Here is a 17,697-nt window from a genome sequence, read left to right as displayed (position 1 = left end):
CTTCAGAACAGTATTAGAACTCTTATTCTGGAATGGCCATCAAAGCTGTCATCATATTACCCTTGATGTCTTGAGTGTTGTCAAAATGTCTTCCTTTATCTTCAGGTAAAGAAAAAAGTCACTGGGGGCCAGATCAGGTGAGCAGGGATGATGTTCCTAAACAATTATTTGTTTCCTGGCTAAAAACTCCCTCACAGAGTGTGCCATATGAGCTGGTGTATTGTTGTGATGCAAAAGCCATGAGGTCTTGGCCAAGATTTTCAGTTAAGATTTTCCTAATTGTTGCTCTGTTGATGTTTATTTCATCTTCTGTGCTTCTGACAGTCAGCCATTGATTTTGACACACAATTAAACAAATTTTTACAATGTTTTCATTAGCTCTGCTCATTACTGACTGCTCTGACCTCTCTTTATCAGTAACACATTTTCTTTCCTCAGGAAAATATTTAATCCACTTGTACACTGCCATTTTCTTCATAGCATTATCTCCATAAACTTGGACTAACATGTCCCTGATTTCATTTCCACTCTTGCCAAGTTTAACAAGAAATAAATTTATGTATGTTTGTTGCTCTAATTCAAGGTTTGACATTCTTGCCACACCACACAAAAACATGCAACGATGAACAACATTCAGGCAGACACCACCACACGTCGCAGGAACACAGCTGTGAGAACCCTACTAAGTTGTTTGTACAGTGCTGCTGACATCAGAGCACAATGTCAGGTATGAGAACTTAATTGTCAGACCTTGTAGATTTGGGGTCTCATGTTTCTCTGAGATCTACAGCTTCCTGCCTAGCAACTACACCTTTTTCCATGAACACTAGACTCTTTCTCTTCCTCACTCCAACCCCCAATTCCTGCCCCCGTCCATCTTGGACAAAGCTTCCAAACTGGTTTTTCTTAAACACTATTTTCTGCTTCACTACTTACTCAAAAACCTTGATGACTCACTTTGTCAGTGGTACTATCCATCCATCCTGTAGACTTCTAGTCTTTCCCATCCTGGAAAATTCTAAACTAACTGGATCAGTTTCCTCACACTTGGGCAAATATGCTACAGCTTTTTCTTTTTTTCTTTTCTTCTTCTTCTTTTTCTTTTTTTGAGACAGATTCTCACTATGTTACCCCCAGTAGAATGCTGTGGTGTCATAGCTCACAGCAACCTTAAACTCTTGGGCTTAAGTGATTCTCTCGCCTCAGCCTCCCAACTAGTTGAAACTACCGGCGCTCACCACAATGCCCAGCTATTTTTTTGTTGCAGTTGTCATTGCTTTTTAGCTGACCCTGGGCCAGATTTGAACCTGCAAACCTGGGTGTATGTGGCCAGCGCCCTACCCACTGAGATACAGGTGCCACCATGCTGTGGCTTTTTCCTACCTTCCTGCTTTCATCTGTGTGGTTATCCTGACATGGAATGTTCTCTCTCACCTGTCCAATCCCCAGGTCCCCTACAAAAACTATCCTGACTTTTCCAGCCTTACTTGGGTTTCTTCTCTGAATTCCAAGAGTGCCTAGAATCTGTGACACTTAATGCAGACACACATTCTCGTACTATTCCATTTGAGTTTGTCCTGGTTCCACATCTAGATTATACTTTGTGGATGGGGGTGGTGGTGCAATTTTTTAGAAGACTGAACTGGGCACAGTGGCTCATAGCTGTAAGCTCAGCACTCTGGGAGGGCAAGGTGGGTGGATTGCCTAAATTCATGAGTTTGAGAACAACCTAAGCAAGAACAAGACCATCTCTAAGGATAGCCAGATGTTGTGGCAGGTACCTATAGTCCCAGGTACTTGGGAGGCTGAGACAAGAGAATTGCTTGAGCCCAAGAGTTTGAGATTGCTGTGAGCTGTCATGCTACAGCACTCTACCAAGGGCAACAAAGTGAGACTCTGTCTCAAAAAAAAAGACTAAGTTAACATATTTGAATGATGATAGTATGTTAGGTACTGCAGCAGACACCTAGCTTGCATAATATGATATTTAATTTTGACAACAATCCTAGGCCATGGGTACCATTATCCTCCTTATAGAGGGAGTAGTGCAGAGTTCAGAGAAGCTATGTAAACTTGCCCAGGGTTACAGAGGTTTTAGGTGTTGGGACTAGGACCTGAACTCAAGTCTGGCTCCTGAGTTTTCACTCTTTGCACTACCACATAGTACCATCTTGTGGGCATGTTTTATTCTTTATATCCCTCAGTGCCTAGTATAGTACTGACTACTTCATCAAGGGCTCAGTAAATCTAGTATAAAGATGATTGATGGCTCCCTTTAAATAAGGAAGATCACCAAGGGCCCTTAGACTTTCTTTTAATTCATTTATGCATCCATTTAAAATTTGACTAGACACCAAGGATGAGTCAGGCACTGCTTCACCCAAAGAAGTGAGACATATGTACAAATTACTGATATACAACGGTGTTAGTAATCTACTGATCCCTAAAAATTGCCACAAATTTACTGTCTTAAAACAACACATATTTATTGTCTCACAGTTCCCATGGTTCAGAAATTTGGGCATAGCTTTGGAGAGGAATCTGCTTTCAACTCAGGTTGTTGACAAGATAAACTTTTTTTTTTTAAAGAGACAGAGTCTCACTTTAATACTCTTGGTAGAGTGCCGTGGCATCACAGCTCACAGCAACCTCTAACTCCTGGGCTTAAGCAACTCCCGCCTTAGCCTCCCAGGTAGCTGGGACTATAGGCTCCCACCAGAATGTCCAGCTATTTTTTTTTATAGCAGTTTGGCTGGGGCTGGGTTCAAACCCACCACCCTCTGTATATGGGGCTGGTGCCCTACCCACTGAACCACAGGCACTGCCCAGTTTTTTTTTTTTTAAGAGACAGAGTCTCACCTTGTCTCCCTTGGTAGAGTGCCATGGCATCATAGCTCACAACAAACTCAAACTCGTGTTCAAGTGATTCTCTTGCCTTAGCCTCCTGAGTAGCTGGGACTACAGGCACTCAACACAGCACCTGGCTATTTTTAGAGACAAGGTCTCCATCTGGCTCAGGGTAGTCTCGAACCTGTGAGCTCAGGCAATCCACCCTCTTCAGCCTTCCAGAGTGCTAGGATTACAGGCATGAGTCATTGTGCCTAGCCAGGATTTAGATTCTTGCAGCCACAAGCCTGAGAGCCTCTGCTTTTTGCTGGCTGGAGGCTGCAGACTGTAGGTTGTTCTTGGCTCCTAGGCGTTGCCTGCAGGTCCTTGCCATGGGGCCACTCACTCATCAAGACAGAAAGAAGAGTCTCTAGAGTGAGTCTGCTAGGAAAGAGGAGTCCAATTCGAGCAACACAGTCTCCGGAGGGACACCCCATCACCTTTGCCATGTTCCATTGATAAGAAGCAAGTCACAGATCTCACTCACACTGAAGGGGAAGGGACTACATGGGGCACAAATACCAAAGGCAAGGCTCATGGGGTGGATGTCTCTGAGTCCATCTGTCACAGCAATAATGCTTGAGTGTTGGGTGAGTGGCGCAGACAACAGATGTTACGGGAGCTCAAGAGGAATGTTCCTTTCAATGCACCTGCTGGGCTCACTGTGCTGAGGTGGCATCACCACTGGTGGGCTCATGCCGTTCAGATGTCTGGGCTCTCCCATTTTAATATGAGATCATGAGATGTGGGCACTACCACCAGTCCACAGGTAAAATGGTGACCTTGCAAATGGTCCTGGAGATCATGGATTCTGACTGCCACAGTGGCAGGCCCACCCATCACCTGATTCAGGAAGGAGGCTGCGGCTATTATCCAAGAGTCAGAGGGTTAGGCATTAGGTGATGTCTGTAGGTATGAGGAAATGGGGAAGCGTTCAGGAGATGGCGGTCCTGAAGATGCATTGGGTACACCTAACGGGGGGCTGGACAGGTTGGAGGAAGGAGAGAGAGGAGGCCGAGGTGAGTCTGAAATGAGGTGGCCCGGGCGTGAACAGGTCAGAGCTGTGGAGGAGGGCTGAAGAAGTGATTCATTGACTTTTTTCTCCAGCTCAGGATAAATAATCTCTAATTTCTCTGGAGCACTCCTAGAAACAAAGAAATCCTTCATAAATTCATTATATTCACATATTCCATTGAATCTTCCACTGGCTATATAGCATGAAGATACGAAAGCTAACGGAGCAGTGGTCTCCTTGACCTACATTAGGCCCTGTGTGCATCTATGTTGCGTGGGTTTGTACATTTGTCCACATGTGGGAAGGAATGAAGGATGGCTCATACCTTATCAGTAAGTCACTGGCATTCTAGGAGAGAGAGAAAGAGAGTAAGGATCACAATCAGTTCACAAGTTCCCATCACTTCCAAATGCCCTTCCCAACTCACTCTTGGAGGCTACTCTGGTGTGTCACCTTGAGAAATGAGGGGATATCACCCTTCTTTTGTACCCACACTACTGCAGAAGCACTGTGTGGTCTGAGACAAGCCACCACCAGCACATGCCACCACATGTCACATGAGCCCCTCCCTCTTACACCTAGCATTTGGGGAGAATCCCAGCCTTTGAGAAAGGCCTCAGGATTGCACCTTCAGTGTGTTGGCATCTAGCTCCTTGGCTGTCCTCTCCAGATCAGTGACCAGGCTGCTGAGCTGTGCTACTGCCCTGGAGATGTCAAGGATTCTGACCACCTCTGCTGACATTTCCTCCAGCTGGTCCAGATGCTGCTGAGGGAGGGCATCCAGCTGTCTGCTGAGTTGGTGCTCGCCCTTCAGCTCAGCCTCCAGCCTGTGGTTCCCATGGTCTACCTGAAACAATAGAAAGGGGGAAGATTCAGTGTCAGATGGCTGCCTCCTGGTCCTTGCCAGTCTCTGAAAATCTGAGTGTGGGTGCAGAGTCCTCGGTCCCCCTCCCTCATGGGGCTGCCTCTCCATGTGTAGGTGTTGCAGAGGCAGCTGCGATCCTCACAAAGGCAGAGACAGCTCTCCTTCCCACCTCACACTCTTGTGAATGTCTACAGATGCCATGTCTTTCCCTGGAGGGAAACACAGACACACAAACACATGTATGCACACACACAGAGACACACATACCCACATACACAGAGACAAACCCAGGCACACACTAACACAGACATGCATTAATACACCTAGGTACACACAGACATACACGTAACACACATACACACATACACACATACTCAAGGGACATACATACATACACACACACATATAGACATATACACTCAGACTACACACCTACACACATACAAAGACAGAGAAACATAAATGCATGCATACATACATATACACATGTACACACACCAACTCACATAGACACAAATATACACACATGTGCACATGTACACAATATATACATATACAACATACATAGATTTATCCATATACACACAGGCACACACATGTACACACTTACACACAGAGAACCACACATATGCACATACACTCACAGATACACATAACACACATACACACTCCTAGACACACACACAGATATACACACATTTACACATATATGCACATATATACACATACAAACACACAGACACATGCATATACACACATACATGCATTTACACACACCACACACATTTACATACTTAAAGGGACACACATACATGTGTGTATACATACATACACATGTAACACACACTAACCCACTCCTAGACACATACATACAGACACACAGACACATACATAACACACGTACATGTAGAGAGACACACAAGGACACATACAGAGCCACACACATATACACACAAATGGACACACACGTCAGTTGGCCACACCTTCTCACAGCCTGCATTTAGCCCTTTTTAGGTTAGAAGGTAAGGAGAGAGATGTCATGCTCAAATGAGCAAAAGGAAAAGAAAGGTATATTCTCAGAGACAGAAAGGAGAGCCGTGGCTTGTGTAATTTTCAATTTGTGAGGCGCTTGTCTCCTTTGGTCCGTACTGTGAGCGAGGTAGAGCGGGCTCTACCAGGATTGCTTTTCAGTTAACACGTAAGTCACATGAAGATCAGGGGCTTAACTTGCCCGAAGTCACTCAGCTAGCAAGCCTGACGCCAAGGCCGACACCAGATTTTCAGCCTTCATAAGCCCCCCACACATAGGGTTGCTCCAGGGACAGGTGTGCAGAACAGGAAGTAAGGGCCCCTGAGGATTCAAGCTGGTCCTCCCCAGGAAGCCGAGAAACCCACCTGCAGAGCCTGCAGCTTCTCCTCCTCCTGAGCCTTGAGCCGATGAAGTTCTCCAATGTCCTTTCTGAGCTTCCTGCTCCGGCGGTTGAGTCGTTCCTAAAGACACAGACACACCTGCTTGTCAGATTGGGGTGAGGGTGGCGCCCATGGGGAGGAGGCGATGGAATACAGTGGGGTTCTGAAAGCCAGGATGAGGCAAATACAAAATTCTGCCTAAAAATAAGTGCCTTTCAGGTGTCATGCTTGGCGAAAGGAACTTGAGATTTTATTTAAAGGATAATTATGAGAAAAAGGTAATGAATAATTTTTTTAAGTCTTAGAACTACACCAAAATAACAGTATCAGAACCATTTCTTATTGACTTCAGGGTGCTTTTCTCCCAACATATAAAAGTTACATGACGATCTTCTGGCACTTCTTACTACTTCACATTAACAAGTGAAGCCAGTCTGGAGAGAAATGTATTAAAGAGGAGGTGACAACCTCTGGTACCGCTCCTCCCTGGTCCTCTCCAGCAAGGCCAGCAAGAACCCTTGATTGGGTGCAAACCCACAGCCCCAGGCAGGCATGTGCTCTCTCGGTTAGACTGCCATGGCATCAGCTTAGCTCTTAGCAACCTCAAACTCCTGGGTTCAAGCCATCCTCCTGCCTCAGCCTCCCGAGTAGCTGGGAACTCAGGCACCTGCCACCCCACCTGGCTATTTTTCTACTTTTAGTAGAGATAGGGTCTTGCTCTTGCTTATGCTGGTTTCAAACCCTGAGTGCTAAGTTTACAAGTGTGAACCACCAAGCCTGGTCTCTCTCTTTCAATCTTAAATCAGTATCTGGAGAGGTCAGTGTGTCCTTAAAACTGTGCACAGAGTGGATGATTTGAATTTCTTAAAAAAAGGTTCACTTTTAGGTTTTTGATAAACTATAAGAGAAGCAAAAATAAACAAAGCTAGTCCTGATATCAACATAGGCCTGTAATGAATCAAAGTGGAAGAAAGGGGAGGGTATCAACAAAAGACCCTGGAAACCTTCTTTTTGTAATCCACTGTGGGATTAGCTGCAAAAGGTACTTGCCCTACCAGATAAAAAAGCATTCAAAGCCATAGTAATAACAATAGTACTGGGGCAAGAAGAAATAGAAAATGAAAGAGAGAGCTCAGGCTCGTTTTATAAAGGAATTTAAAAAGAAAAGGCAGCATACAAATCAGTGTGAAAGGACAGAATCTGAACAAGATGGACTTGAGAAAACAGGTTTACAATAATAGAGCAGTAGAACTGGTTCCCTACCTAGAACTATGTGTGAAGGTGGACTCCACATGTATCAAAGACCTAAGTGTGAAAGGTAAAATTATAAAATAAACAGAAAAAAATGTTAGCATGTAGATTTGAGACCTGGGTGTAGAGAAAGTTGTTTTAAGTAATCCCCTCAAAGCACAAACCATGAGGGAATTTTAAAATTTGATTACATCAAGTATTTCTGTTAATGACAGCACTATGGACAAAATTAACAGAGAAATGAGATATTAAGAGATGATATCTTCAATGTCTTTAATCAACAAGAAAGTTATATGCAGAATAGAGAAAGGTAAGCCTATATGTCAACAAGAAGATAGAAGCCCAACAGAAAAATCTGCAGAGTAGATTAACTCACAGTTAATTCACAGAAGAGGAAATGCAAAAGGCTATATAATACAGAAGAATAGATGCCCAAGCTCATCAGTGATTAGAGCAGTGGTTCTCAACCTTCCTAATGCTGTGAACCTTTAATACAGTCCAAAGGGGTCGCGACCCACAGGTTGAGAACCTCTGGATTTGAGAAATGGCAATTAACACAGCAGTCAAATATCATTTGACGTCTTTCAGATTAATAAAAATCAGACAACTGGATATTCCCAGGGTGGGGGAGGTGCACGAGGACCCCAGGCTTGGAGATGTATGCTGGCTCAGTCGTTCCACAGAGGGTCCCAGGCACCTATGTGTGCTTCCGTCTGTGATCCAGTTGTCCCATTTCTGGGTCAATATACTAGAGAATTCTTCACTTAGGCCATGAGAGGACATGCACACTACATCATTTTTTGTGGCAGCAGAGTTGGGGTCATGTAAAGTCCATTCTTGGGGAAATAGTTAAGTAAAATGTGGCAGATCCCTCTGTGGGACCCTGTGAAGCTGTCAGAAGCCAAAGACTGTTTGCCGCAAAACATGGATTGATCTTAAAGATTTGGTGTATAATGAAAAGGCAAGAAATAGGATGTTGCCTACAATATCATACTATTTTATAAATTAAATATGCAAACACAAAATACAGCAATATGTGTTTTGCCAAATCTTCTACATATAAGAAAAAGAACAAATGCCTTTAATGGTTGTCCATGGAGGGGGGATGGGAGAGGAATAGTGATAAAATGGAAAATAAATAACACAAGAAAAGGACTTGTAAACTAAAGATAAGGACAAACTTCCTTCATTAACTGAAGAGTATGTTTCAAAAAAATTTTGTTTAGGAGATTTTGGAGATGTACATGTAGAAGTCAAGGGATGGACAAGATGGTCTGAGATTCCGTTGCTGAAATTGAGACCCCAGGACCGTGTGTGAGAGGTTAGCGAGGGCATTCAGGAAACAGAGCTTCAGTAAGAGGAGGAGACAATGATGTCACCACAAAGGTGTTAAAAATGCGCCATGTTTAAAAACACCCATGTGCCTGGGTGTTACCTGCAGGCATTTCCCATCAGAGAGGATAAAAAACTCATAGACAGAGTGGGAGGTAATAACTGGCTAACAGGAGCATGGCTTATGGGTCTCCCCCAATTTATATTTCCAGGGTTCTCTGTGCTCCTCCAGACTCTCTTCACCAGCTCACAGGGTTGTTTCAGTTTCCTGAACACACCTGTGCAGCCACCCTCCTTATGGCTTATCTCTTGCTTCTCCCTGCCAGGAATATTCTTTCTGCCTGTCAGAATCAGGCTTGTCAAGGTCCAGTTCAAAAAGCCACAGTCCTACCATCTGGAAGTCTAAAGTTTAATACATTCAACTACAGACACTGTGCAATGAAAAGAGAACAAAGATAGAGAGCAAAGATAACAGCAATAAAGATAAACACATGGAACAATTGAAGATAACACAGTCATATTGTTAGTTTTCAAAATGAATAAGGTAAAGTCTTTGGTTTTAAAAAAATACTTATTCATCAACTTTTTTCATTAAAATGATATTTGATGGGTTTATATCATGTGAATAAGGCACTCATTGGAATTAAAAAGCAAATCTTGGGGCTGGGCATGGTGGCTCACAGCTGTAATCCTAGTACTCTGAGAGGCCAAGGTGGGTAGATCTCTTGAGCCCAAGAATTTGAGGTCGCTATGAGCTATGACACTATGGCTCTCTACTGATGGCAACAAAGTTGAGATTCTGTCTCAAAAAAAAAAAAAAAAAACCCAGCAAAATTCTTTAAACTTTTACTTAGAGAGAGAGAGAAAAAAGATATTCCTTTGAGAGAAAAAAAGATAAATTGAAATACAGAAAGTAGAGAGCAGAGAGAGAAAGAAGGAGGGAGAGGTGGGGGAAAGGAAGAGCAGAGAGAGAGGGAAGGATGGAGGAGGGTGGGGTCTTGGTGTATGCCATACCTTTTGGGGGTAAGACACAATTATAAGAGGGACTTTACCCAACAAATGCAATCAGTGTAACCTGGTTTCTTGTATCCTCAATGAATCCTCAGCAATTAAAAAAAGGAAAAAAAAAAAAAGAAATATAGAAAGTAGTCTAAGGCCTGTCTTGCTTTAAAGAATATTTTTAAAAGTTTGTCACTTTGTCAGGTAGCAGATAAATTGTGATTCCACACTTGAAATCACATTAAAACAAAAAAATTTTCATAAAAAGTCATTAAATACTCTGGGGGGCCAAGGCAGGTGGGTTGCTTGAGCTCATGCGTTCAAGACCAGCCTGAGCAAAAGCAAGACCCCATCTCTAAAAAATAGAAAAACTGGGTCATGCCTGTGGCTGAGGGAGTAGGGCACCGGTCCCATATGCCCAGGGTGGTGGGTTCGAAACCGGCCCCAGCCAAAACTGCAAAAATAAAATAAAATAAATAAATAAAATAACTTAAAAAAAATAGAAAAACTGAGGCAAGAGGATCACTTGAGGCCAAGAGTTGGAGGTTGCTATGGCACTCTACCCAAGGCAACAGCTTGAGACTCTGTCTCAAAAAAAAAAAAAAAAAAAAGTCATTAAATGATGGTGAAACATGAGAAACTAGCAACATTAACATACATTTGTTCTCAACTTACTAACAAATAAATAAAAGAAAAAGTTGTTAGATGAAAAGTATGTATCTCTGACACAGTAAATAATATTACCAACTTTCAAAATGCACACTCCTTAAGAACAAATAGCTTCCCAAGGTGGATAAAAATGACATTTCCCTCATGATTATGATCTAGAAAACAACATAATATTAACTTAAAGGATATATGCATAAATATATGACCTCAGCAAAGAGTCTTATTTGAATCTACAAGTCCAAACTGGTAAAAATCCAACATTATAAAATATATAGCTACTCTTAAATAGAGTTAGGGCACATGAACTTTAAATAAAGACAAGTTAATATGATTCAGATATGTAAAGGAAAACTCTTAGTGATATATCCAGTTACTGGTTGAGAAAATGAAAGAAACTCCTCAAAGTGATGATTCTTAAAGTAACCAACAAATTTAATGCCATGACCAAATCTAAGGGAATCCTCTATAAAACTTAGCAACCTTGTATGAGAGCATTCATCTGAAAGAACAGTCAACCAAAATGTCAGGTAATAAAAACCTGTTAATCTCTGGATATGGAGGAAGAGAAAAAAAAATTAAATGGCAAAGATGCTGCTAGACTTAAAGATGAGCCATAAAGTAACAAGTATCAAAAATATATAATAATGGGTGGACACAGTGGCTCCTGCCTGCAATCTCAGCACTTTGGGGGTCAAAGTTGAGAGGACCACTTGAGCCTAGAAATTTAAGGTTACACTGAGCTATGATCAGCCTATTCCACTTTACCTGCAGTGATAGAGCAAGATCCTATCTCTCTCTAAAAATAAAAACAAAAACAAACCCCACGAACAACAAACCCCCCTTACATTAATAATAACCTTAAAACAGAAAAAAAAAGTCAACGAACTGGAGTAAAAATAAAATAGTTTATTATAAGAACTTAATTTATGTCAAGCACTCTACTGAGGGTGACATAGTGAAACTCTGTCTCAAAAAAAAAAAAAAGAAAAAGAAAAAGAAAAAGAGACATGGAGCTTATGTTGTTAAAATGAATGGAACTCACATAAATGCAAATTTCTAAAATTTTTGCCCCCAAATTACAATTATAAAGAAGAGAAATAACAGAATGAAAAACATAGGTGAAACATAACTAATGTGGCTTATTATGCAAAAGATAAAGTACTTTGATGCAATCATGTAGAATTTATTCCCTGATGCTAAGGGAAAATGTAGCCAGTGAGTCTTCACAAATGAAGCATTTTAATCAAGCAAAGTCAAACAATGTAAGTCACTGTTACACACTTAATTAAACCCGCAAAACACATTAAAATGATTGATGTCAACATTGGTCAGTGAGGAAACAGATACACAAATATGACTTTCTAGATTTATAAATTTTTCTGTCTTTCTAGAATACAGTCAGGGATTACATAATTCCTTTAAAAAGAATATAATTTATAATATTTAATTTACAAATTTTACATCAGAGAAATAAACACATAGTTAAAAAAAATTTTAAAACCCCTTAATTGCAAGATTGTGCTATCAACATCTGCAAACACACCCTGGAGCCCCCATTATGATCGCTTCTTCAGAAACACCCTCAACTCTCTTGCTTCTCCCTCTCTGTATTATTTTTCACACAATTCCCTATCTTTGGGTAAAATGTGCCATTACCTTTTGGTTGACTGTCCTCAAGTATCCTTGGAACATGTTAAAGCCCTCAGTTTCAAGCTTCAAACTGGTGCTCCAAACTGCTTGCCAATACTAGCCAGTGTCTCTCAAAGGTTCACTTTTCCAAGCTATATCACATAGTCATCTCTCTTTTCAAACCTTTCACATCCAGATTTCTACCCACACTGGGAAGGTTCCTTCCTCACATATATATTATTGAGAAAATAAAACCCAGAACACCCAAACTATCTCCAAAACTGCAAAATTCCTTCCACTTGCAGACACCTCCTTTTGTTCCCTGCTGTTATAATGATACAGTGTATCTCCTCCCGGTCAATGGTTCACTTCTCTGCCATCATCTTACTGTGTACAGCATCATTCAGCACAATCTATTATCCCTTCTTAAAATATACCACTCCCCTTATTTTACTCCTGCCTTTTTTTGGCAGTTTATCCTAAGTCTCCTTTGCTGCGTCCTCCTCTCCCTACATCTGAATCATGGCCTTTCCCAGAATCTTGTCCCAGAACTTCTTTCCTAAGGATAGAGAATCAGTTCTCTTGGACTTAAATATTATCTTTATTCTGATAAGATCACTGTTCTATGTTCTGGAAATACTAGAAATCTAGATTTTATATCCAACTGCATATCTAAGATCCTACTTTGATGTGTCTCAACTTGGACTCAACTTGTTCTAAATGAAACTCCGATGTTTCATTCAAACCTGTTCTCCCAAGCCCTTATCTTTTGTATCATTCATTCAGTTTCTCAAACCAGAAACTCATGAAGTCATCTTTGATCCTCCTCATTCCCTCACCTCACTTCTAAATTATCAGTAAATCCTGTTGATTCAAACTCTAATGATAAATTCTTCAAATGCAACAAGACTTCGGCGGGCTGGGGCTTCTGCATGTGCTCCCTGCCTCCCAGTCTTTGCACTGGTGCACTTCTCAGTTTCACTGTCACTCCTCCATCACTCACATGGGTCACACATTGTTCCCCATCTCAGAGCCTTGCTTTCTTCTTTTCCTTAGCTCGTTAAACACTTAGAATTCATTTTATTTCTTGTCTATCTCTCTTACTAAAACACAAGTTCCCGGCATCAGGGATGGCAGTATCTGTCTTGCTCATTGATTCCTAGCTTGTACTGCAGTTCCTAACACACAGCAGGAATTATTAAGTTTTGCTTTAATTAACAAATGTTGTTATTTTACTTGTTTTAGTTTTCTTGTCATTACTCAAGGACAGACTTGACAAGGATTACTTCCCACAGTACCTAGCATACCTACCATCCAGCACAAACTACAGACATAAATAAATCATTTAGTGGCTGGGAGCGGTGGTTTATGCCTGTAATCCTAGCACTCTGGGAGGGCAAGGGGGGTGGATTGCTCGAGCTCACGAGTTCAAGATCAGCCTGAGCAAAAGTGAGACCCCTGTTTTTACTAGAAATAAAAAAACTGAGGCAAGAGAAGAAGAATTGGAGGTTGCTGTGACTATGATGCCACGGCACTCTACACAGGGCGACAACTTGAGACTCCGTCTCAAAAAAAAAAAAAAAAGGGCAGTGCCTGTGGCTCAGTGAGTAGAGTGCCGGACCCATATACTGAGGGTGGCGGGTTCAAACCCGGCCCCAGCCAAACTGCAACAAAAAAAATAGCCAGGCATTGTGGTGGGCGCATGTATTCCCAGCTACTTGGGAGGCTGAGGCAAGAGAATTGCCTGAGCCCAGGTGTTGGAGGTTGCTGTGAGCTGTGTGATGCCATGGCACTCTACCGAGGGTGATAAAGTGACACTCTGTCTCTAAAAAAAAAAAAATCACTTAGTGAGTGATTAGGTTTCTCATGCCTGTCCCCACTCTCCTGCTGACACTGCATCTTGAGGGAATGATGTTAGAATCAAAGAGAACTTTGTCTCTTTGGCTTTTTGTATTATTTCTCCATCTTTTCATAGTTACCTCCAATCTGGACTCCCACTTTCTCTTCTTGTATCATAGCATATTCTCTCTGCAAATTCGGCTTTTATTATTGGCTAGAAAGATATCAAGCAAAAATATTGCCAATATTCCAACTGATCAAATGTTAATTAGATTGGGGTTGGGGGAAAGGTGGGTAAAAATAATTCTAAAGCTAATTGAAATAAAAATACACAAATCTTTGCAAAAAAATCTGAAAAATAGGGCAGCGCCTGTGGCTCAAAGGAGTAGGGCACCAGCCCCATATACCAGAGGTGGTGGGTTCAAACCCGGCCCTGGCCAAAAACTGCAAAAAAAAAAAAAAAAAAAAAAAAAAAAAAATCTGAAAAAAAAAAGTATTGTGAGGATTCTATCACAATAACTGACATTAAAACATATTGCAAATTATAATGTCTAAAATGATCTGACTCATCAGCAGAAATAGAATAAAATAAAATAGAGAGTCAAGAAAATATTCAAGCAAACATGAATAGATGGCGTATTATGAAGTTGGTACCCAAATCAGAAGGGAAACTATGTGGATTATTTAATAAATGCTGATAGGTAGGACAAATTGACTATAATGTGGAAACAGTAAAGTTAAATTCCTCCCTTATGCTTTCACCAAAATATATCTTGGAAAAATCTAAGTCCTCCAAAATATATGTTGAAGGATGTTTATTACAACATTGTGTGTAATCTTAAAAAGACCCCAATAGCCTGGAATAATGCAATGTTTGCCAATTCATGGCATATTCATACACTTCAGTATCAGGCAGTTGTGGAAAAGAATTCAAGAGATCTAAACATACTGATGGAAAGTGAGAACATGGCCAAGATATTTTTAGATGATAAAAATAAGTTACAGAAAAAAACATAGAGGTAATTTTTTGTGTAGTTTTTTTTTAAGAGTGGATTCACACACACACACACACACAATTTTCTGGAAGGATACACAAAAATCTAACAATGGCTACCTCTGGGACTGAGAATGGAAGGAGAGAGGAAGAAAGATGTTTAGTTTTGACTTTATACCTTTCAGGGTTACTGAATTTATTACTAAAAATACATAACTTTTGTAATAAACACCTAACAAAATAAGATTAAAAGTATTATAGAAAAAAAGGAAAAGGAAAGAAAAGACAAACGTAGGAAAAAGAGAATCACGCAGGTAATTTCCAGGTTTCAATATATTTACAGGAGAATTACTAGTGTGTGTAAAATCTGATTACATTTCTAGCCAAGTTTCTAGTATTATCAACCAGGGAGCCAAATAGTCTGAGTGCTAAAAGAGTTGAACATTATCTGCATTATCCAGATGAGCAGACTGACAGTGGCCTATGCTTCCTGGAGCTCTGACACCACAGTGACAGTATCCTCTTTTAGACAGACTCACAGTGATGCACTGAAACTAACGTCAGTAGCAAAATATACACAGAAAAGCAGAGACAAGGGTCCGAAGGAGGATGAAGCAGAAGAAACAGAAAGGTGTCAGTTGTGGACCCTCTCTGAGGGGTCAGGCATAATGAACATGTAGGAAGGAGCAGCTCAAGGACACAAGGACAGGAGGCCGGCCACAGTGACCCAGTCTTACCTTGTAGTGGCTGATGGCATTTTCAATGGCCAGCTCCCGATGAGACTTGTGTTCGGGGGACACCAGGCATTCCATACACAGAAGCAGTCTCCTTTCCTCACAAAACATGCGCACCCTCTTCTGGTGGCTGAGGCAGATATAGCCTTTCCCCAGCACCCCTTCAGAGTAGGGCTTCCGGCAGACAGGGCAGCAAAGGGCTCCGGAGGTTGAGGCCTTCTCCACGTGCTGGGTCAGGCACACTCTACAGAATAGGTGTCCGCAGTTGGTGCTCACTGCCTCCTTCAGGCACTCCTGGCAAATGGGGCAGATTCCTGCCTCCTTGGTCTCCTTGCATAAAGGGAGCATGGCCTCCTCCTCACCCCAACAGCCTCCTGTCTACAGGACCTCCTTCTCTGCTGGGTCTTCGGAAGGCTTGTAGGCAGAAGAAGGCAGCCCTGGAGAAGCCCGGAGGACAGGACTTAGCTTCCAACTTCAAGTTCCATCAAGGGAGCAGCGGCACGGACCACACAAACCACGATTCTGCACAAATTTCAGAAATACCCTGTCAGTTTTGACATGCACCTTCTGGTTTCCTCATATTTGTTGCTAAGTTTGAAGTCTTTATTTTTCATACACTTGGGGGAAGCAGGTGATTCAATAACCAGTTCTGTTTCCCTCTTGAGAGCTTTCTGTGAATATTTTTATGGCCCCAAATTACAAGGCAAGGGTGTCACTGTCATGGCCAAAAGCCAGCCAGACCATCATAAACTCAACAATTTGACTCTCCTGTGTTTTGTTGTCAGTTGACAGAGTTTGGCGGGAGTCTGGGCTGTTCTCTCCCACACTGTCACACTACGTGGTTGTCCATTATTACTATCTACCATTTGCAGCATCTCTAGCAGCTAATCATTTCCCCAAATACATCCCTGCCAGGGTCATATGGATTCCATAATTAAAAGAAGAGAAAGAGAACAGGACATAGAACAGACCAGAGACTCATATAATGTTTGAAGCCACTTTGTTTCTTCCTGTCAAACCACCTCCAAAGATAACCCAAAGAAGAAATCACCCCCCCCCCCACCGCCACGTCCCTTAAATACTGGGCATTCACTCTCATTGCTTCATGTTACATCTCTTGCCTGGTCCTCCTGCCAAAAAGCTTAGTACCTTACCTCAATTTCTCCTGCTACAATTTCAGATCATTTCCTCAGGCTCCAGACCTGGGAAGACGGCCAGCAGGTGAGTGGTTCAAAATCGTGCCAATTATACATGTGTATGTTCATATGTCAGTAAACCTGGGGAGGGGGAGGTAGAGAGACTTGCCCGTTCCTGGAAACATTGAATTACCAGGAAAATAAAACTCCCCAGGACCTAGGGTAGCGGGAAGGAGAGATGGACTTTGCTTGGTGCAGGGTGTGGCTTGTTAGCTCATGGGGAGGAGGAAAGTCTTGGACCTTTAACATAAACATGACAGGAACTAAGATTAGACTTGTGGAATGGGGACCCTAGAACCCCAGCTTAGGGAACATTGTGATCCAGGCATCACAGAACTGTAACACCTATTCATGATGCTGGAACTTCAGCTGCCCCCCTCACTGTCCTCCAATTTCCCTCCATTTAGACTGGTCTTGGCATTGACTTTGGCTGAGCTCACAGGGTGGGTGGGGCACAAGTTCTTTTTTTTTGGAGACAGAGTCACACTTGGTCACCCTTGGTAGAGTGCTGTGGCTCACAGCAACTTCAAACTCTTGGGCTCAAGCGATTCTCTTGCCTCAGCCTCCCAAGTAGCTGGGACTACAGGTGCCCGCCCCAAAGTCTGGCTACTTTTTGGTGTAGTTGTCATTGTTGTTTGGCAGGCCAGGGTCAGGTTCAAACATGCCAGCCCCAGGGCATGTGGCTAGTGCCCTAACCACTGAGCTACAGGCGCGGAGGCAAAGAGTCAAGATCAGGGGTCCTCAAACTTTTTATTTTTATTTATTTTATTTTATTTTTTTCTGAGACGGAGCCTCAAGCTATCCCCCTGGGGGATAGTGCCATGGCATCACGCTCACAGCAACCTCCAACTCCTGGGCTCAAGCGAGTCTCCTGCCTC

General features: G+C 42.2%; 1 protein-coding gene across 1 annotated transcript; it reads right to left on the bottom strand.

Moving 5' to 3' along the window:
- Positions 1–3,774: 3,774 nt before the first annotated feature.
- TRIM40 (tripartite motif containing 40) lies at positions 3,775–15,971 on the bottom strand. The gene is made up of 5 exons (XM_003789258.1): positions 15,627–15,971; positions 6,162–6,257; positions 4,530–4,667; positions 4,227–4,249; positions 3,775–4,030 (listed from the first exon to the last, which is right to left on the bottom strand). Exons 1-5 carry the CDS (start codon positions 15,969–15,971, stop codon positions 3,775–3,777), a joined length of 858 nt encoding a protein of 285 aa, XP_003789306.1.
- Positions 15,972–17,697: the final 1,726 nt, after the last annotated feature.

The sequence above is a fragment of the Otolemur garnettii genome, unplaced genomic scaffold, assembly GCF_000181295.1.
Source record: "Otolemur garnettii isolate 467f Iridium unplaced genomic scaffold, OtoGar3 scaffold00031, whole genome shotgun sequence".
NCBI classification, from domain to species: Eukaryota; Metazoa; Chordata; class Mammalia; order Primates; family Galagidae; genus Otolemur; species Otolemur garnettii.
The sequence above is the reverse complement of the archived record's forward strand: the minus strand, read 5'-3'. Positions and strand labels throughout refer to the sequence as shown.